This window comes from Acinonyx jubatus, chromosome A2 (genome assembly GCF_027475565.1).
Source record: "Acinonyx jubatus isolate Ajub_Pintada_27869175 chromosome A2, VMU_Ajub_asm_v1.0, whole genome shotgun sequence".
NCBI lineage: Eukaryota > Metazoa > Chordata > Mammalia > Carnivora > Felidae > Acinonyx > Acinonyx jubatus.
In genome coordinates this window covers 160,533,687-160,555,335 of record NC_069383.1, presented here as the reverse complement: position 1 = coordinate 160,555,335, position 21,649 = coordinate 160,533,687, and the positions used below count along the sequence as shown (strand labels likewise).

Below are 21,649 nucleotides of genomic sequence, written 5' to 3'. Positions count from 1 at the left end.
AATTTTAAATGTAGCCAAATGTTGCCATGCTCAGAGCAGGCCCCTGCTCTGAGGTCCAGAGGTGTGTGGGGTATTAGAGTCTGAATATGTGTGTTCTTTTTGGGTCATTGATAATCACTACTGAGCAAATTATTCCTTTTTCTTTTTCTTTTTCTGTTTGCATTTAGGGAATATCACAGGGACCATCGGGGTAGCTTTTGTCTCCTTTTCGGGGATGGAGTTGTTTTTAGATGAGAGTTTCTTCCAAGACCCTCAGAACCCCTTGGCCAATTCCCAGAGGAGGCTAAAGATGAATTCTCACGTTGTGCAGGGCATCATGACTGGGGAGAAGCAAGATGGGTTCTCTAACCCAGTCATTTACACGCTGGAGAACATCGAGGTTTGTGAAGTGGTCCCTGTCGAACCCCCATCTACCTACTGAGAACACTTCACCCCACAGTGAGCTTAACTTTCCCTTCTGATAGAGACCCACGAAGGCATCAACCTTCTAGCAAGTCAAGCCCGTCCCCCAAATCCACCTCTAGAGGAGTGGGCTCTCATGTATATATATTATATGTATATAGTATATATAAGTAGCATATAGTATATTTAATATACATAGCATATATTAAAAAAATTTTTAACGTTTATTTATTTTTGAGACAAAGAGCATGAACAAGGGAGGGGCAGAGAGAGGGAGACACGGAATCTGAAGCAGGCTCCAGGCTCCGAGCTATCAGCACAGAGCCTGACACGGGGCTCAAACTCACAGACCATGAGATCATGACCTGAGCCTCAATTCCACCAACTGAGCCACCCAGGAGCCCCTATATAGCGTATATTATATACAGTACCTATAGTCACCCACTCATCACTGGGCAAGATTGGGTTCAGATTGAGGAATGTTGATGCAGGAACATTTACAGGGACTTTATTACATTGGCCATGACCAAGTCAGTTGTAGAGGCATCTCTGGTATCCAAGACTTTTCTCTCCATCCTCGCACATTGAAATATTACATCACCCTCCATTCCCTCCCAGACATACCCGCATCTTCTTGCGGGTCATCTTGAGATGACTCTTCAAGTTGGTCATACTGAACCCGTTTGACCAGAGCCTTTACGTTTTCAGCCAAAGCAGACGTTTGAGAGTCCTATCTGTGTTTCCTGGAACACAGATATGGAGGGTGGCAGGTGGATACCCTCTGGCTGTAAGATCCATGAAGTTTCTGAGATGTATACTACGTGCAGCTGTCATCACATGATGAACCTGGCCGTCATCATGGCTTCTGGGGAGCTCACGGTCAGTACCGATTCTCTGTGTTCTAGCTCTCCAAATCCAAGGGGAAAATATTGAACAAACACCCGTTGTGTGTCTCCCATGGCCTTGGGTGTTGTGGGACGGCGTCATGGGGGACAGGCAGGGTGTGCAATGCCTCTGCCCTTGGAGAATTCATAGTTTGGCTGGGAAGCTGTGACATTCACATATGAAAGGAGAAATGACCCTGAACAGGTTAATAATGACAGATCCCATTTACAGAGCCTATCCTGTGTTGGACCCTTTATTTTCAGTTAAATGTTTTCAGGCCATTTTACAGGATGGAGGCTGAGGTTCCTTAGCCCACTTACTCAGAAATCTAAGTGGCTGGGGATGAGACCTGAACCCAGGACAGTCTCCTTCCACAAAACCAAGTAAATGGTGTGAGAAGTTGTGCTATAGGAATCCAGAAGTGTGTCCGTGAGAGCTGGTGATGGGTCAGGGTGGGGACAGGTGAAGTAAGCCTTGGTGAGTGGGCAGACGCAGTGGAGGGGGAGGACATAGAGGGCATTTGTATGCTCCCTGCATAGCTGTGAGCACTTGAAGTATTTTCATTTAGTATCGCTTAGCGTGAGCACTTGAAGTATTTTCATTTAGTATCGCTTAGCGTATTCATTGGTATCCTCTCTTAACAGATGAGGGAGCTGAGGCACAGAGTAGCTACGTGTCTTTCCCAAGCTCGTACAACTAGCAGCTTCCAAAAGTACAGTCCGTTCTCTTAACCACCACAAAACAAAGTAACAAAGTAACAAAGTCATAGGGACTAGCTCGGGAGATGGTGTGCTTTGGCACATCTTTAACACAGAAGGAACTCAGCATTTTTAAATCAGTCATGCGTAATGGCACAGGGGAAGGATCCGGCTTGCCCTGTCTACTCGCAGAAATTGGGGCATCTCAGAACGCCTGTATGGCAGGCCTGGTTCAGTGCAGGAAACAGTAATCGCTCTAGCTATTTCAAATACGGAACAGGATGCCCACAAAATCACAGGGAGGGTTGGAGGCGTTGAAGTCAGGGGTTTCCACTTGGGGTTTAGCTTCAAGATCAGCCCTCTGCAGCTGTAATCCAGAGGTCAGAAATTGCTGCTGTCGGATCACCCCACCTCCACACAATCGAAGAAGGGACAGCTAGAACATGGAGTCCAGCCATAGCTTGCTCCTGTCTAGAAGGCTGGTGTCTGCCTCCATTCTGCCTTCCAAAATTTTCATGCATACATCTCATTGGAAAACCTAAAGAACATCCAGGACCCTACCCCCAGGACATTATGGGAAATGTAGTTTATAGACATCCTGCCCTAATGTGACAGGGGGTGGGGCACAGGACAGGAGTGGGAATGGGTGTTGATGGATGCCAAAGGGTGACGATGGACAATATCTCGGTCACTCTGAGTGTCAGAAGGAGAAAAGGTCCCCGAGCCCTTTCTGCCCTGGTCAGGAGTCTGGATAATTCTTTTTTTCTGCCTGGAGGGATGCTGACCCTTCTGTGAATGATGTATCTGCTTCCTGACAGACGGAGTTACCCTTGCACATCATTAGCCACGTGGGTTTGATCATCTCCCTGGTGTGTCTCGTCTTGGCCATCGCCACCTTCCTGCTGTGTCGTGCCATTCAAAACCACAACACCTACCTCCACCTGCACCTCTGCGTGTGCCTCTTCTTGGCCAAGACTCTCTTCCTCACCGGTGTAGACAAGACTGGCAACCAGGTCTCACATCCCTCAGGCTGTATCCTCGCCCAGCCCCACCATCTCCATATCTGCCCCTGCTCATCCTACCCAATAATCTCTATGCTAGGTCCCACCTCAGGACCTTTGCATGTGCTATACGCTCTTTTGATAATACTTGTTCCCCAATTCTTTACCTGGTTTACTCATTCTTGTGATAGGTGTCAGTTTAAAATCATTTCCCTGGTCATGTTATATATTGTGGTGGTCTCTCCTATTATTCTTTAAACTGGTTATTACCTTGGATGATTCTTACTCCTAGGGGACACTCAGCAATATCTAGAGACATTATCAGTGGTTATCCCTGGGAGAGGGTGCTACTGACATCCAGTGGAGACTAGGGATGCTTCCAAACACCCTACAGTCCACAGAACAGCCCCCATGAAAGAAAATAATCTGGCAACAGTGTTACAGATGTCAACAATACCACAGCTGAGAAACTCTATCCCTTATCAGTCTATTTTTCTCTCTTTCCCAGCTTTTATTTGAAACCATATTGATTATTTGTTGATTTACTTGCTGTATATTCCTCCCCCCCCTCCCCGCCAACACACACATAGTAGACTGTGAACCCATGAGAGCAAGACCTTTGGCCAATTTACTCCTTATAGCTATACCAGAAACATAGTAGGTTCTTAGGGTTTTTCCAGAAGGAGCACTATTGACATTTTGGCTGGGATGATCATTCTTTGTGCAGTTTACTGTCACGTGTTTAGCGTCCCAGACCCCTTGAGAACTCAATGCTAGTAGCACATGTCCCTCCCATCATTTGACCAGGAGCGAGCAAACTTTTTCTGTTTTAAAGAAGCAGGCATAAATATTTTTCACTTTGCAGATCCTAGGGTCTCTGTCACAGCCACTCAACTTTGCTGTTTTAGCATGAAAACTGCCATAGAAAATACAGAAATGGATATGGCTTTGTGTCAGTGAAACATTATTTACAAAACAGGCAGCCAGCCTGATGGCTATAGTGTGCTGACCCCCACACTCAATATCTTCAAACATCCTCTGAAGTAGGGCGATCAGCTACCTGTTCTCAAAACTCTCCCGGTTTTAACACTGAAAAGTCCCATGTCCTGGGAGACACCAGTCCCGGGCAAACCCTACCAAAGGGATGAATGAGTAGGCTGTACTTGGGAATTCCAATCAAAGTAGCACCCCCGCCCTGTCATCTGAACCTGCTCCTTGGAGGGGGCGGGGGTCCTGAGTGGGTGTGCCTCTCTTCTCCAGACGGGCTGTGCCATCATTGCAGGCTTCCTGCACTACCTTTTCCTCGCCTGCTTCTTCTGGATGCTGGTGGAGGCTGTGATGCTCTTTCTTATGGTCAGGAACCTGAAGGTGATGAATTACTTCAGCTCTCGCAACATCAAGATGTGGTACCTCTGTGCCTTTGGCTACGGGCTCCCAGGGCTGGTGGTGGCTGTCTCAGCCGGTGTGCAACCACAGGGTTACGGGATGCATAATCGGTAAGTCACATCCTTCTCTCTCCCTGAAGACCCTGCTGTCATGGTTCACGATGGTGATTACACGAACAAGAAAAGCAGTAACATTAGTGGTAGTTGTGTCTACCATTTATTGAGCTCTTTATGCTTTGTGGGTCTCAGGGCTGCCGTGTCCAGTAGCACAACTTGCACACTGCACAACTCCAGGAGCCACTGTTTGCACTATAGAACAGGTGAACGGTGGTGGTGTAAACAATGAAACTCGGTTGTACAGTTGAAAAATCATGGATTCTGGAGCCAACCTGCTTGGGTTTGAATCCTGGTTCCACCACCTTCTAGCTGGGCTACCTTGGGCGAGTTACTTAACCTCTGTAGGCTTCCATTTCCTCATCCATACAATAGAAGCTAACAGCAGCGCCTACATCATAGTGTTGTGAGGGTTAAATGAGTTATTATCTGCAAAACATTTAGAACGGTGTTTGTCACAGGGCTGCGTGCGAGATGATTTGGGGTAGTATGCTGGTAAGTATAATTTAAAAAATATTTTTGTATTTATCTTATGGGGCATCAGGGGGAAAAAAATGCCAGCATACCAGCCACGCTCATGATATAGACAGGAGTCCATTTGTAAGTTTTAAAAAAATGAACCAACTTTTAAAATCAGGTGAATGACACGATAAGCGGTATGTGGCTAGGGCAGAGACTAAGTCACTGTGTCATATGACAGACCCTGGAGATAGCGGTGCTGTTCTAATTTACAGATGAGGAAAGCGAAGCTTTCTTGCCGTTACCGTGAGGACATAAATCTACGTCTTTGCAATCCCAGGGCCCGCGCTCATCACCCTGTGTTATAGGCATTGCTGAATTGTGGTTAGGGGACTAAATATTCAGGTTTCCTCCCTGCCTATCACTGATGGTTTATAGGTGAGGCCATGAGATAAGGGGTGAAGAAAAGGAATTCATAGTAAGTGAGCACTCATCAAATCTAAATCCTGTAAGCTGTACAAACATGTATTATCTCTGGTACTTCTCAACAGAAATCCTATGTGTGAGGACTAAGAGTCTCCATTGCATACATTGTAAATAATGTCCCCCAGATTTGTGCAGTGTGCAACCTGTGCTGTTGCACATGGTGGTGCATAAAGTAACAGCTTAATAAATGGTAGCTTCCGAGGAAATAGAGGCTCAGCACAGTTGCCCAGGGTCACACAGCTAGTAAATGTCCAAGCTGAGTTCGGATCTCATTGCCTTGTCAGGGGATGGTGGTGACAGTGCAAGGCCACCATGATGAAGTGCCTGATGTTGATGTGGGTAATATAAGCCCTGACACAGACCAGAGAAGGATGATAGTATATGGGAGTGGGAAGGTTCATGGAAGGCTTCCTGGAGGATGTGGAATTTGAATGAGCCTTAAGCTCTGTTGAAATGTACATAGGTAAAGAGGAAAGGTCGTGGCAACATAGGTGAGAGCAATAACTTGCCCAAGGGAGGGCTTAAGGTGTGTTTGGAGAGCAGATGGATAGGACTGAAAGATGGGGGGGAGAGGGGTGGGGCATGGAATTTGGAGAATACCTTCTAGCTGGTGGGAACCACAGAACGTTTTGGAAGACAGGAGTAGTATTCACAAAGATTTGAGATGACCTTAGGAAGAAGCACTGGCGAGTGGGGCGAGAGAAGGAGCAAACATGGGGTGCATTCTGAGCAGGTGCAGCTGTGGGTAACAGGCTCCATCCCAGTGGGTATCCCTAGGAAACTGTGTAGGGCATGTGCCTCCAAAATCCCACCCAGGGGGCATATTTATACATCTCTGTCGCAGCAGCCATTGGTCGAGGGCTGCTCCCAGGAGAACTAATTCTCCAGGGTTTTCAGTCTGATGCCTCCAGGAGGAGTTGCAGAAGCTTATAAGGGAATTGGCTGGTATTTACTGAAGCCGTTGTTCCTGAAACAGCAGAGACGGCTTCTTCTGTGCAATCTCCACCTTTTTTATTGCTACGACTTGGAGACTCACATTCCGGGGAGAGAACATCTGGTTGGCCAACCTTCATTATTTTCCTTCTCTTGTGGGGACAAGGCACACTTCCGCTGAAGGAGTATTGGGGTGCGATTCCTGAACACGGGTGGAATGGTTGTCAGATGGTAAAAACAGGAAAAATCTACCAGAGGCCTGAAGGAAAGAGGCAATGCCTTCTCTCCCTCCTAGTCCTTCCTCCCTTCATTTAAGAAATAATTATGGAATGCCTCATCCATGCCAGGCTTTGCACTGAGTGCTGGGTATTTGGAGACAAACAAAAGCTCGAGGTCCAGATTCTCATACAGCTCATAGTCTGGAAAGGCAGAGAAGGACAATTTTCAAGGAAACAAACACCACCGTGATTTATGATACCGAGAGATGCTATAAAAAAAGAAAAGCATTATGCTCTGCTAGAAAAAGATGATGGGCAGGGAGGGTCCCAAGCGGCTTTTCAGAGGAGATGACATTAGAGCTGAGATTTGAACAACCAGGTGTGCCAGTAAAGAGGTCTGAACAGAAGGGAAGAGGTTGCAAAGGTTATGGGCTGAGGGCGAGCTCTACTCTGGACACCGCGTGAACACTTCAGGAACGTTTGCCCAGGAAGAAGGTCTGACAGCAGATGTGGGCCAAAGAAAACTGAACTGTCACCCACCCCGTCATGAGAGCATCTCAGGGTCGGCTGCCTATAATATCCTCCATTAGTGGATTTGTTGGGGCCTGAGTAACTGTAGGGTCAAGAACTAAACAGTCACCGATTCCTGTTTCTCTTGGTAGCTGTTGGCTGAACACAGAGACAGGGTTCGTCTGGAGCTTCCTGGGGCCAGTCTGCGCCATCATCCTGGTAAGCAAATTGCTTGGTGCAGGGTGTTCGGGAGCAGAAACAAGGAAACCCGAGGAACCAAGAAGTGCCAGTGAATGTTGCCTATAGCTGAGGTCAAACATTCTCCCTTCTGATCCCTGGTTCTTGAGATTTCCAACTTAGAGTGCAATTTCTTTGACTTGTGATTTTTTTTTCTTTCCTCTGCCAACATGCAAATCCCCTGGAGGGGAACACAATCTTATCTGTCTGTTGTGTTTCAGTAAGAATGGGTCTATTGATGTCTTCTGGGGATAGATGTTGAATGAGAGAAAAGGAAGGAAGGAAATGGAGAGAAATTGGTGGGGGGGGGGCGGTGAGAAGAAAACAGTGGGATGGAAGAAAGGGAAGCCTAGAGATTTTTTTCAGCTTTTTTCAGCTTTATTGAGGTATAACTGACAAATAAAAATTGTGTGTCACAAACATAGTATCCACAGTATCACAACTGCGTGGCTTAGAACAACAGAACTTGGCATCCTCCAGGAAGACTTCCATGAACGTTCCCACTCCAGTTTTGGAGGCTGGAAGTGTAAAATCAATGGGTTGGCAGGGCTATGTCCCCTCTGGAAGCCCAGGAGAAGGATATGTTCCAGTCTTATTTTCTTTATTTTTTATTTTGTGTGACACAGGGGGCAGGGGGAGAGGCAAAGGGCAGGGGGTGGAGAGAGACAGAGGGAGAGAGAATCCCAAGCAGGCTCCACACTCAACATAGAGCCTGATGTGGGGCTCAATCCCACGACCCTGGGATCATGACCTCAGCCTAAATCAAGAGTCAGTAGCTCAACCAACTGAGCCACCCAGGTGCCCCTCCATTCCAGTCTTCTAACCAAGAGACTGGTAGACTCAGGAGTCCCTTGGCTTATCGATGTTTGGCTTTCTCTGTGCATGTCTGCCTCTGTGTCCAAATCTGCCTGTTTTATAAGGTTATGTGGGATTAGGGTCTGCTCTAATGACTTATTTTAATTTGATCACCTCTGGTAAAGACCCTATCTCCAAATAAGATCACATTCTGAGGTCCTGGGGATTAGGTCTTCAACAGTTCAACCCAAACAAGGCACTGATCTTGATTCTAACTTCCCATTTGCCTCCATATGGGATGGAAACCAGGGGAGATCACCCAAATGAGAACAAGTAAAGGCTCCCTATTGCTATAGTAAGGGAGTTGGCCACCATCACTTGCAGTGAGTAGAGACTCAGAAGCAGGGAGAGGAGCGGGGAGGCTTTTTCGGGGGAAAAAAGAAGGCTTCTGGTGTGCCTGGTTGGAGGCTGGAGGCCTTGGGACTCTATAGGCAGGCTAACTCAAAGCAGGACGTCCTATGAGAATGTTTAGGGGGAGCATATTGGCTTTTTCCTTTGGGTCCTATGTTGGAAATGAGGGCAGAAGTTAGGGAGGCTGTGAGTCCACAATCAACAGCTGGCTGTTTAGGGTTGATTGCCGTAGGGCTTATTACTTGGCTTCCTGGAGTGATAGCCGCACACTATGGGTTTTTGACGGGTGGTCTGGCCATTGCCCATTTGTACACACCCGACATCTCAGTCCTTTCTGCTTGACTCTGTAGATCAATTCCATCCTCCTGACTTGCACGTTGTGTATCCTGAGGCAGAAGCTTTCCAGTGTCAATGCTGAAGTCTCCACGCTCAAAGACACCAGGTACAGTCCTTCCTTCCCCTCCTCTCTCTCAGTCTCCTTCATTCTTCCCACAAACATTCCCTGAGTACCTTTTGTGTGCTTAGTCCTGTGCCCAGGACAGAACAGCACAGTTTCTAGATCTGGGGTCTCAGACACCAGGTCTGCCACTTACAAGCTGTGTGGCCTTAGGCAAGTTACACAACCCCTCTGAAACTGTTTCCTCATCTGTATACTGGGGATATTAACATTGCCCACTTAATGTAGCTTATGAAGCATTAATACAGTTACTAGGAAGGGTGAGTATTTCATATATTGTAACCATTAATACATTTTCTAATTCATTTACTGCACATAACTATATGTGTATATTTACAAAAATAGAAGCATACTATCTACTCAATTTTTAGGGCCATTTTTTCTCTTAATGTCATGAATATTTTTTCTATTTAGAAATTCTTTGACAACATCTTTCTCATTTTTTGTAAAGCATTTCAATGTAATAATGCAGCACAACTTATTTAAATCATGCCTTATTCATGGACATTCACGTTGTTACTGTTTTGTTTTTTTTTTTTTTTGAGGGGGGAAGGGGAGGGCTATTATAAACTGTGGTCTCAAATACCCTTGTAGATAGATCTTTTTCCACATCTGTGGTTATTTGATCATAACATTAGGCATGAAATTGCCTGAGTTAAAGGGCAGGTTGGATTGTCATACTTTTAGTATATATTGCAAGTTGTTTTCTAGAAAATTTGTTTCCATTTGCAGGAGTGCTTGCTTACCTACAGCTTAGCCAACACTGGGGTTTATCATTTTTGTTGTGATGTTTTGCTGATATAATAGTGAAATATACTATCCTATTATTTTAGTTCTGTCTATATTACAGATGTGGGACATTTTCATAATCTTATAGACTATTTGTGTTTGTAACTTCATCACTCAACTAATCTTCACTTTAAGAACCTACCAAAGTCAGACATCGTCTAGGTTTTATTGTCAGGAAACATATAGATGTCCTTTGCTTGTTTTCCTATCGGTGTCCAGTCCCTCATCCATCTTAAAATTTGAATATTTAAATATTTTTAAATTTTAAATTTTAAATATCTAAAAGTTGATACAGAAAGTTGAAAACAAAGTTAATACATGCAATGGTAAGAAAAATTAATCAGTACAAAAGAGAATACATGGGAAATAATTCTCTCTTCCCAGATCTCTCCCACCCTAAGCAGCCATTATCACTTGAATTGAGCTTCCTTCTAGAATATTCTATACTTACACATCCACATTCTGATTACATAAATGATAGGATATTATACATATCATTCTGAACTTTTTTTTTCCCCTACATAATAGGTAGCTGATTTCATCTCAATACTTGTGGTTAAAAACTAACAAAAATGGTTTTTTTGCCAGACACTGCTGTAAGCATCCTTAGAGACTTATCATCTCATTTAATCTGTAGAACAATTAATACCACCCTGTAGGTATTGTATTATTATCTCTATACCAACTTGAAGAAACTGAGGCACAAATCCACAGGTGTTCAGAGCCTGTACCCTTACCCCCTATAGTATATGGTCACTCTCATCTCATTTAAAAAAATGATTTTATAATTTGCTTTTAGTCTCTATAGATTTGCCTAGTCTGGATATTTCCTACAAATGGAAGCATATACTCTGTGTCCTTGTACATCTGACTTCTTTCACTGAGCATAATGTCTTCAAGTTTCGTCCACATTGTAGCAGGTTATCAGCCGTCATTCCTTCTTATGGCTAATATTGTACTGTATGGACGGACCATGTTTTGCTTTATCCATTCATCAATAGATGAACCTTTGGGTTGCTTTAGTTGGGGGAAGAGTGGGGTGGGGAACGAATGCTTCATAGGTGTAGGTTTCTTTTCAGGGCGATAAAACTGTCTTAGAACTGGGCGGTGATGATGTTTGTACAGCATTGTGAATGTGCCGAATCCCACTGAATTGCACACTTTAAATGGTTAAAATAGTGCATTTTATGTTATGTGAGTTTTACTCCAAGAAAAATGTCATCGTATTTCATACTTATGGCATCACCATTCCCCAGCTCTTGGACCTGCGGGTCCTCCAAGCATTCGATCGCTCTAAACAATATTGCATTATATATACATCTGCACATCTTTGTGCATTGTGTATCTGTAGGCCAGCTGCCTTTTAAATACCAATAGGATTCGATTTCCCTGCCTCTGGGCTTGCAGACTCTACCCCACATTTATTCCCACCCAGGTGGCGGGTGATATGGTGGCAGCCTGGTCCATGAGGACAACAGCCACTTCCAGGAACCTTATCCTCTGCAAATCTCTCCCCCCAGGTTACTGACGTTCAAGGCGTTTGCCCAGCTCTTCATCCTGGGGTGCTCCTGGGTGTTGGGCATTTTCCAGATTGGATCCATGGCCAGTATCATGGCCTACCTGTTCACCATCATCAACAGCCTGCAGGGGACCTTTATCTTCATCATTCACTGTCTGCTCAACCGCCAGGTACAGCACTGCCCTTCCTGAGCCCGTCCTTCTGGGGAACACACCTGTGTCAGCCACGTGCCTGCGTCTAGGAATAACTCATCTCCTTGTGACCTGTCTCTTCCTCCAGGTGCGGGAAGAATACAGGAAGTGCATTACCAGGAAGACGAAACGTAGCCCTGAGTCCCAGACCTCAGGGATGTTACTGTCCTCTGTCCCCTCCACCTCTAAATCGGTGAGAGACAGTGTGCTTTATGCAGCTTCCGTTCGAATGGAATTGCCACTTCTTAGCAATACCAGTACTGTGCACGGAGAACCTGCTGTGAGCTGTGTGTCCACGTATATCTGCACATTCGATAAAGTGTGGGGTTCAAGAGTTGGGGTCCAGGAGCCAGGCAGCCTGGGCTCAAATCCCAGCTTTGCCCCATGGTAGCTGTGTGAACTGAAGAAGATAAAATGACTTATATAGATAAAAGATGAGAATACATTAAGGATTTTATTCTACTCATTAATCAGTGAGGAAGTGAGGCAGATGTTAAACTGGCTCAAAAGAAAATTCACAGAACATACATACATATGATGTAATGTATATTATGTATTATGTAATAGGTATCATATATATCTCATATATTGCATACATTATAGATAGTATACATTATATATATATATGTTTACATAATACATATATGTATATATAATGTATTATATATACATTATATATATATATATATATATATATATACACACACACACATGTATTACATAAAACAGACATAGGTCTGTTCCTTGCATTCTTTTTTGAACCAGTTATAACATCTTGTCGATAATTTTATAGGGGCACCTGGGTGGCTCAGTTGGTTAAGCGGCCGACTTCGGCTCAGGTCATGATCTCAGTCCGTGAGTTCGAGCCCCGTGTCAGGCTCTGTGCTGCCAGCTCAGAGCCTGGAGCCTGTTTCAGATTCCGTGTCTCCCTCTCTCTGACCCTCTCCTGTTCATGCTCTGTCTCTCCCTGTCTCAAAAATAAATGAAGTGTTAAAAAAAATTAAAAAATAAAAAATTAAAAAAATTTAAAAAAAGATAATTTTATATATAATCACAAATATAAATAGAATTATACATATAACTATAGTTATATATTATATAATTATACAGTTATATACAATATATAAAATTTCATATTATATAGTATGAAAGCGAATTATTTAAATGTATGGATTACATGACTTACACTACACATATTTAATTTCAGAAACATTGAAATGAATGTGCAAATGGAAGCAAGACTGATTTTTACACATAATTCCATGATTTTGCATTGCTATCATTGCTATTTAAAATCTACAGAGTTGTAAAATTGCACTTTACACAATAGCTCTCCTGTCCCCCATTACAATTTTTTATTTTTTTCACTGATTTATTCCAAGAACAAGTAACTAAGATTCAGTGGCTTAATTAAATAGGAAAAAAACTCATTTTTTTTTTGCAAGAATAGAAGCCCAGAGTTAGGTGCTGCTGATATTGGTTATGCTGCTCAGGGGTGTTGGAAAGGATCTAGGTTTTCTCTACTTTTGCATTCCACTATGAGCTTGTTGACTTTTCATCAAATGATTTTCACGGTTGTAAGATGGTTGCCATAGCTCCAGACATCATGACCACATTGAAGGCAAGAAGAGGGGTAGGGAGAAGCCACAAACTCTCCTTCCACAGGAAATAAAACCTTTCCCAGAAACCCCTCATTGGGCTTCCCTTCTACTAATTGGTCAGAACTGTATCACCTGACCATACATAGTTACAAAGAAATTTGACAAAGCAAGTATTTGGCTTTCTTGCTTCTAGAGTGGAAGCTATTAATGGTGAAGAGGTTGAGAATAGCTTTAGAGTTTGCCATCAGTGCCTGCCACACCAGAGACTGCCCTGTTAAAGTTTTAATGTTTATCTTTCTAGTGTTTGTTTCCATCTTTCTCTCTCTGTATTTATAAGACCCAAGTAGTTCTAAAACCCTTAGACTCACATTGTACTCGTCCTGCTGCTGATTCTAATTCTGATTTCTCTCTCACAGGGCTAAAGATCTTTCTTACTGCCAGTATGCTATGAAGCAACATTTGAGGAAAGCAGATACCTACGGGAGCCTTCTCTGAAATCTCTTCCCGGCTTAATGTGCAGATGTGGGATCCTGCCAGCCCCAGAACTCTCTGGGAAGCAAGAATTTCTGTTTCAGATTATCAGTTCTGCTCTTTGAGTTCCCAGAGTTTTGTGGAAGCAACAGATCCCAGTGCAATGGCATGACCAAGATTATCTGGCTACCATTTTGGTTTCTCCTAAATTCAGTGCTGTATGGCTCCAAGTGTACTTCTCCCGCACCCATCATGTGCCTGACACAGAGCAGCCCTCAATAAATTATTTGTCATATGACTGACGACTTAGCCTTTAACAAAGATTCCTGCTGCTCTTAAAGAAACAGTCAGTGTCATGGTAATGGTGGCCCCAGGGTATGAATAAAACACTTAGACCTATAGACTACTTTTGTACAAACACTTCCAAGAGCCCTATTGGTGAGTAGGAGCTCTGGATGGGGCAGGACCTCAGTGTTTCATGGAGGGTTGCAGTGCTTGATGGCAACACCCTTTGGAAAGTGTTTTGGTTTCCTGGAACCTTTCAGGGAACCAACATCTCTCTTCCTTCCAGGAACTTTCTTGGAACACGTCTAGGATTCACACTGCTCACAAAGTTATCACCATCCCACCTTGCCCTCCATCCTCCATAAAGTCCTGATTGACAGAGGGAGAAGAGGGAGATAAAAGTTTTAAATGTAGGTGTCCTCTGTGCTCGCTTTGGCTGCACATATACTAAAATTGGACCCATGAAATGTAGAGTCCCCCCTTCCATGACCACTCTAATACCTCCCGACTCAAAGAGTTGTCTGTGGACCAGATACATCAGTATCACCTTGTTAGAAAAGTAGGATCTCAGGACCCACCTCATATTGGCTGAACCAGAACTTGCATTTTAATGAACGCCCCAGGGGATTTGTGTTGTACACATGAATGAATGAATGAATGTTCTAGAATATTCTGGAATATTCTTCAGTTTGCCATAATGATAGCAGAGCTTGTCCTTAGAACCAGAAAGGGAAGTATCTTCTTGGCTTTTGGACTTTGCATCTGCCATTCCTTCTTCCTAGGACACCTTTCCTCAAAATCTGGCTAATTTCTACCTTTTCTTGAGCCTTGGCCATCACCTCCATGAAGGAGCATTCTATGAATCTTCTGAAGTAGGATTAGATGTGCCTCTCTGTGTGTCCTGAGGGCTTCATGCTTCCTAGCCCTGTATTAAAATTTCTCTTTCTCTCCAGCATCTCCAGCTTAAAGTGAGCTCTATAATTACAGGGAATTATTCTAGTAGATTCTCCTTAAGTATGTTGAATGAATGAGCAAATGAATGATTACTCTGTATTTTGAGAGTAAGGAAACTGAGGTTCAGAGAGGTTAAATAACTTTCTCAACATCACACAGCCTCAGGTGGCTGAGCTAGGCTGTGAGCTCTTGACCACAGAGCTCCTCTTCCAGACTCCTTGTTCCTCTCCTTCTCTTCCTTTGACCCCAGAAATTTTTAGTTTGAGGATACAGAGGAAAGACTAGATATTTACTTTGAGTCAAGTAACCACCTAAGATTCAGTTATCTTAGTAATGATTATGTGTTGGACAATTTGATAACATTAAACTTGGTTGATGGAGTCTCAGTCTTTTTTTTAAATGTTTATTTTGGGGCGCCTGGGTGGCTCAGTCGGTTGAGCATCCGACTTTGGCTCAGGTCATGATCTCACAGTCCGTGAGTTCCGGCCGTGTGTCAGGCTCTGTGCTGACAGCGCAGAGCCTGGAGCCTGCTTCGAATTCTGGGTCTCCCTCTCTCTCTCCCCCACTCATGCTCTGTCTCTCTCTCTCTGTGTGTCAAAAATAAACGTTAAAAACATTTTAATGTTTGTTCTTATTTTTTTTAATTTTTTAACGTTTATTTTATTTTTGAGACAGAGACAGAGTGCTATTGCGGGTGGGGCAGAGAGAGAGGGAGACACAGAATCCGAAGCAGGCTCCAGGCTCCGAGCCATCAGCACAGAGCCCGACGCAGGGCTCGAACTCATGATCCGTGAGCTCATGACCTGAGCCGAAGTCAGATGTTCAACCGACTGAGCCACCCAGGTGCCTGGAGGCTCAGTCTTTTATTATTTATGGCAGTCACAGTTTGAGAAGGAAGCTGACACATGAGTTCATCTAAGGTAGGTTGGTCTTCAGGGCTTGGCTTGTCCATAGTGTTCAATACAGAGGCGACAGTTCTAAGGGGTATTGAAACAAGAGACGGCAGGACTCCTACCCAACACCACTTGCGGTAGGTTGATCGCACCCATGGCTTCAAGAAGTGGCCTGTATCTCTTCACACCCCTTCCCCGTTACTTTGTAACCTCTTTCTGCTCTCACTCTGGCTTGGCCTTAACACCTGCTTTGGTCAAGAGAATGATCAAAGACAGAGGGTTTTGAAATTGGGTGTGCATTCCTTCTTGCTCTCGACATGATTAGTTTTCCTTGTTCTTGCGTCCCTGCCTCCGCCCTGAGAACATACCCCACTCACCTGCTGGAGGGGTGTGAGAGACATGGAGGAGAGTTACATCATCCCGTTATACCAGCTGGGGCTGTCCTCAGTCAGCCAGCTGGCTGACTTGTAGCCACATGAGTGAGCCCAGCTAAGATTAGCAGAGCTGTTCAACCAACCCATAGACTCAGGAGTAGCAAGCAAGTATCATTGCTTTAAGGCATGGAGTTTCACAAGTGGTTTGCTCTGAAGTGTTATTTGTAGTAATCACACTTCAAATACAGTAACCAATGGATCATCAACATTTCGTATTTAACTGCAACAATTTGGAACCTATGAGAAGAAGGATTTGGGTCTTCATTTCCTCTTCGCTATCAGGACCTATACATTTGTGATGCTTAAAGTTCTTTCTGATGCAAGACTTGCACAAAGCTTTGTCATTACGACAGTGTTACATGTTGCTCTAAAATACAGTCACCTTAAGGAACCCTATATTTCTAAAGTAAAAGCTGTGGCTTTCACGGGAAGAATTTTTCTTACCATAAACATCAAGCTACATTTGGTACAATCCTTTGCCCCCTGCTTCATGTACCTCCACTAGAGGGACAAAAGGGACTCAAAACCTGCACAGTCCTCAGATCCCATAAATATAAAATCCAATCATTCAAGAAATATTTGTTGACCATCTACAGTGTGCTCCCCCCAGAACATTAAAGTAGGTGAAAAACGATTGAAAAACTGAAAAGTTAAGGGTATTAGAGCTGAAAACAGTTTAAACATTTTAATTTTGCCCAAACCAGAATTTATTAAAATTTTACTTTCTTGGTTTTAAGGGAAGTAAACTCAATAATATTTCCAAAAATCAAGGTACACTAAAGGGGGGGGGTAGGTGTCTCAGTCGGTTGAGTCTCTGACTTCAGCCCAGGTTATGCTCTCACGGTTCATGGGTTCGAGCCCCGCATCAGCACAGAGCCTGCTTCAGATTATCTGTCTCTCTCTCTCTCTCTCTGCTCCTCCCCCGCTCACATTTTCTCTCTCTCTCTCAAAAATAAAACATTTGAAGAAAATTTTTAAATAAGTAAATAAAACGTACATTAAGAAAGTGTATGTAAGGGCACACATTTTTCTCTTTGGCCTCTGGTTCCATTATGACCAGGCACAGTACTGGGTATTCTGGATGCTTATCATGGGTTTTCTTGTACTGACTCTTGTTGTTTTCAAATGTTGCATTGTAGTATTTCTCTTGATTCCTGAAGGGATTCCCTTCTTCAAAACTGCGCTGAGATGAGTGCTGTCTTCTCCTCACGTTTGTGCTGGCCCTGACTGTGACCTGACCATGTGGGGGCCAGATTTATAGCTAGTTTCTCAAGAAATGGGATATCTTTGGCACGCTTTGCTTAAAAACACTTGATTATTAATAATACTCTGTTAGTCACACCTGCCTGTATGTAAAGGGAAAGTCATAATGTGACCATGACAGCTGTCTCATGCCTACCCCAGGGTGACCTAGAACAGGTATGCCTATGCTATTGTGAAATATTTACTTATTATTTATTTTGCACTTGTCACATTGTTAACATATTTTCAACTCATCAAGCCTTTTTAAAAGCCTTTTGTTTTGTGTTGATGGTTGTATGGTTATCTGTAGTATACATGTGTCATCATGTATTTGATCTGAGCTCTGTCATCTCCAAGTTTTCAGTATAAACAATGTTTTAAGGAAGGTCTTTGAGCTAAATTTAAAATGGTCTACTATTTAAGTGTTTTTAAGGGTTACTAGCAGGTTGTGCGTGGAAAGAAGCTTGTATGTCTTCCTTAATGTCTGGTTGAAAAAAAAAAAAAAACAAACATAACTGTCCCAAAGCCATCAAAACTTTCCCAAACCATCAAAAAAGCCATTAGAAACACAGTAATTTGAAGTTTACTTAGGGTGTACCCATAGAGAAGCTTTCCGTCATCACTTCTGAGTTATCTGGTCACCTCCCTGCCTTAACCTTTCCATTCTATTGTGCTAAGGCTATCAACTTTGGTCTGTTATAATCAGGTGTTCACGTGTTTTGTCTCTATCCTATGAGTCCCTTGTCTGATTTATCTCTGTATGCCTATGACCCAGCAGAAGATTGGGCTCACAGATCAAATCAACAATGTTTGTTGAGTGAATGCACCAAGAGAGTGTTGCATCTGCTCCACAGTAACAGGACAGTGTTCTGATATTCTGGCCTCTTAAGGACAAGTTCTCTGGGTTTTCCAAATCATTTCCTGCTCTTGCCCAACAACTAAAACAGGACCCTTTTATGCTTCCAGTAACAACAATTCCATGCTAATTCCATTACTAGCACTATTTCTAAAATGACAATAGGTGACTTAGGGAAGGTTTCCTAAAAGCAGAGCCTGAGACAAGGATTTTGGTGTCCATGATTTATTGAGGGAGTGCTCTGAGAAGAGAGAAAGGGAGGGAAGCAGGATGTGGTAGGAGAGGGACCTGGGTTCAGCCCAATCCCACATTGAGCTCTGATGCCTGTATTGCACCTCAGGGTTGGCCCCCCTTTGAGGCAAGGTGCCCAGCCTTTCATGCCCCTGTGTCTGTCAGTCACTGGCTGTGTGCTTCTCTCCTGGTGGGGGGAAGGTGCGTTATAGCTCCTGTTTGGCTCAGGCCAATGTGGAGAAAGGACAGCTGGCCTAAAAAAGGAGATTAAGGACAGACATCAACAATATCGACTACTTCCCCCCAACCCCATGACCATCAAATATAAAAAAGAAAGTTGGATTAATCACTTCGATACTTGCTCAAAGCTCATTTTAATGAGATTTTGAACTGCATTTCAAAAGGTTTGTTTCAAATGATGCTGCAGCTCCTTAGACTTTCTGGTAAAACCTTCCACTTACTAAAAGATCTTAGGAATTGCTTATTTTACCACTGTCATTTGGCTTTATTGAGCCTAGAATTTAATCGTGTCTACATTTCCAAATATGCCAAAACATATTAAGTGCTTTCATCTTTAAAAAAAAATAAGAAAAGCTTTAGAAGGAGACATTTCTACTGCTTATCCGGGGAGGGGGGCACGCTTTCTCTCTGAAATCCTGTAGCGTATAGCATGAGAGACTTTCCTCCCTGAATATTACCTCACTTTATAATCAGTACCCAGTCTTGGTTATGTCTCATTTCCATGACCTTATTTCATAAGTAATTTCCAACTGTGATAAAACTGTCTGTGCGGTTTGCAATTCTCAAGCTGCATCTGCCTGTACTATAAACATGGGCTGGCTCGGTTTACATATCTAGCTTTTTGGCCACAGATCGTCTTTCTTCCTCTTCCCCATTTCTCAGAAAATTCCTCCTCGGGAGTTTGTGGGTGCTGCTAAAGTGACTTCTGGTCTCTGCTCAGGATGTTTTTCTCCCATCTTTCTCTACTTCGACCTCCTCGCCCAAGTTCCTCATAGGCTTTACCCAAATATCGGTTCTGCCTGTCACAGCGATCCACCCCCGTGCCAAGTGCAGTCCACAGAATGCTGAGATTCATCCTGACCTGTGCTGTAGGAAGCATATATTCTCTCCCTGGCTTGGGGCTGTCATTGTCTCCTGGGCCCCAGAGCTGTTCTACCTGGGCACAGAGTCACTTCTGACCCATAAACATGGCACCATCTAGCTGCCTCATTCTATCTCTTCACTTAAAGGACCTCCAAGTACCCACATAGGTCTGCTGGACACACAGGACTCTCCACCTTTGTGTCTTCTCTCTTTTTGCCTCCTGGAGGATTCTTCTCAAAACCCCCATGCATATCCATTCGCACAGGTAGGTGTTGTGGAAGTATTGTTATGGTATATCCCAATTGTTTGCCAAAAGCATCTAAATTCTATGTCTCATCCAGCCCAAACACCCAAGAAGTCATAGATAAGAAAACTCAGGAGTCTTGGAGATGTTAAGGAATTTGTGCAATGTCATTTATTCATCTTACAAATATTTATTAAGTCTCCACTCTCTAGAGACTGGGGCTATGATACTAAGCAAGACGTACATTGCCTTTCCTTTCATGCAATTTACATTCTGATGGCAGGGAGAGATTCAACAAACGAGAAAGTGAAATATTTTAAATCTTTATTTTTTCACGTGTCACACTGCAGACATCTTTGCAATGCATCAAATTTTTTAGTTCTTATTTTTCTGAGTGGGCTGGATGTCTTCTGTGGATCCTTCCAAATGCATCCAGTTGTCTGCCTAGAATGCTGACGCCTTTGGAGAATGATGATAAACTTCCTTGGCTACTGGCTTCCTGTTGGTTTTAGCCAATGGGAAACACCAACAGATATCAGGAAAAGGGAGGAGAGTGAGGTCAGAGTATTTGTTCTCTTAGCTCTTTTCCTGCAGGTCACCATGGGCTGTCTGTCCCTTGAATGAAGAACAGAGCTCCATGAGCTGGTACACTAAGTCTCATCAATCACAATTTCTTACTCCATGTCCATGCTTAAATTTTCTCAAAAGCTTTACATGTGTAATTCTGAAGCCTCCGAAGCCTATCCTGTGATTTTATTTGCACATAAAAGAATTTAGAAAGCTTCAGTTATGAAATTTAGGGAATTAATATTCATCTTTGTTTGCACGTCCTGCTTTCCCCACACACTGTGATCACCACATGATCACCATAAAGATAAGACAGAAGGCCAGTGTTGTCTGGATTTTATGGAAAATGAGACCCAACAAATCCATGGGTAGGAATATGATTTTGCCAGAATCCAAACACGTTCAACCAGGTTCCCTGTTTAAACTTGAATGGGACCAGTAATTTCTTCCTTTCTTCATTTTTTATTGAGATTAAAATCACATAACATAAAATTCACATTTCAACTGTTTTTTAAAGCGTATAGTTCAAGGGCTTTTACGACAGTCAAAATGTGTCACTGCCACTCTGCAGGGCCACGTTAAACCATCTCTGGTGGCAAGCACATTTGGCATGACAGGTTTGTTTGAAACAAAAGTAACAGTACTTTCAACACAGGGTTTAGGGGCACTGACCCCCACGCAGTCGAAAATCTGTGTATATCTTCTGACTCCTCAAAATCATGACTATTGACAGCCTATTGTTGACTGGAAGCCTTCCTGATAACATAAATAATCGATTACCACATATTCTGTATGTTATATACATTAGAGACCACATTCCTACCATAAAGTAAGCTAGAGAAAAGAAAACATTAAGAAAATCATCAGGAAAATACATTTACAGTATTGTACTGTATTTATATCTAGAAAAAAAATCTGCGTGTAAATGGCGGTTCAAAGCTATGTTGTTTCCAAGGTCAACTGCGTATTCCAAGGGCAAGGTTCGGTTGCTTTCCAGGGAACCAGGTGCTGACCAGGACTGTTTCAGCGTTAAGTTCAGGCTGCTGTTCTGATGCGGCACAAACACTGGGCTCTGCTTGGTTCTTGCGTCCTGTTCCTGCAGGGTGGAGGGCCTCACCGTGTTTTGTATTTCCAGTCAACGCTCCTATGGACTACCGCCATTTCAAAGTACGGGAAGTTTGCAGAGAAACAACTGTTTTAAAATGACAGGCACAGGGGCGCCTGGGTGGCTTGGTCGGTTGGGCGTCCGACTTCGGCTCAGGTCATGATCTCACGGT

At 43.5% G+C, this 21,649-nt stretch overlaps 1 protein-coding gene across 3 annotated transcripts in view; it reads left to right on the top strand.

Annotated features, from left to right (window-relative positions):
* Positions 1–14,158, top strand: part of ADGRE1 (adhesion G protein-coupled receptor E1) — a 66,078-nt gene extending 51,920 nt beyond the window's left edge. For all 3 annotated transcript variants that reach the window (XM_053219993.1, XM_053219992.1, XM_027050262.2), the window contains 9 exons: positions 168–379; positions 1,111–1,281; positions 2,804–2,998; positions 4,247–4,482; positions 7,244–7,310; positions 8,885–8,976; positions 11,301–11,469; positions 11,579–11,683; positions 13,508–14,158. In XM_053219993.1, coding sequence (XP_053075968.1) covers positions 168–379; positions 1,111–1,281; positions 2,804–2,998; positions 4,247–4,482; positions 7,244–7,310; positions 8,885–8,976; positions 11,301–11,469; positions 11,579–11,683; positions 13,508–13,513 — 1,253 coding nt within the window. In that variant the 3' untranslated portion in view covers positions 13,514–14,158. The remainder of the gene's footprint in view (positions 1–167; positions 380–1,110; positions 1,282–2,803; positions 2,999–4,246; positions 4,483–7,243; positions 7,311–8,884; positions 8,977–11,300; positions 11,470–11,578; positions 11,684–13,507) is intronic.
* The last annotated feature ends 7,491 nt before the right edge of the window (positions 14,159–21,649 follow it).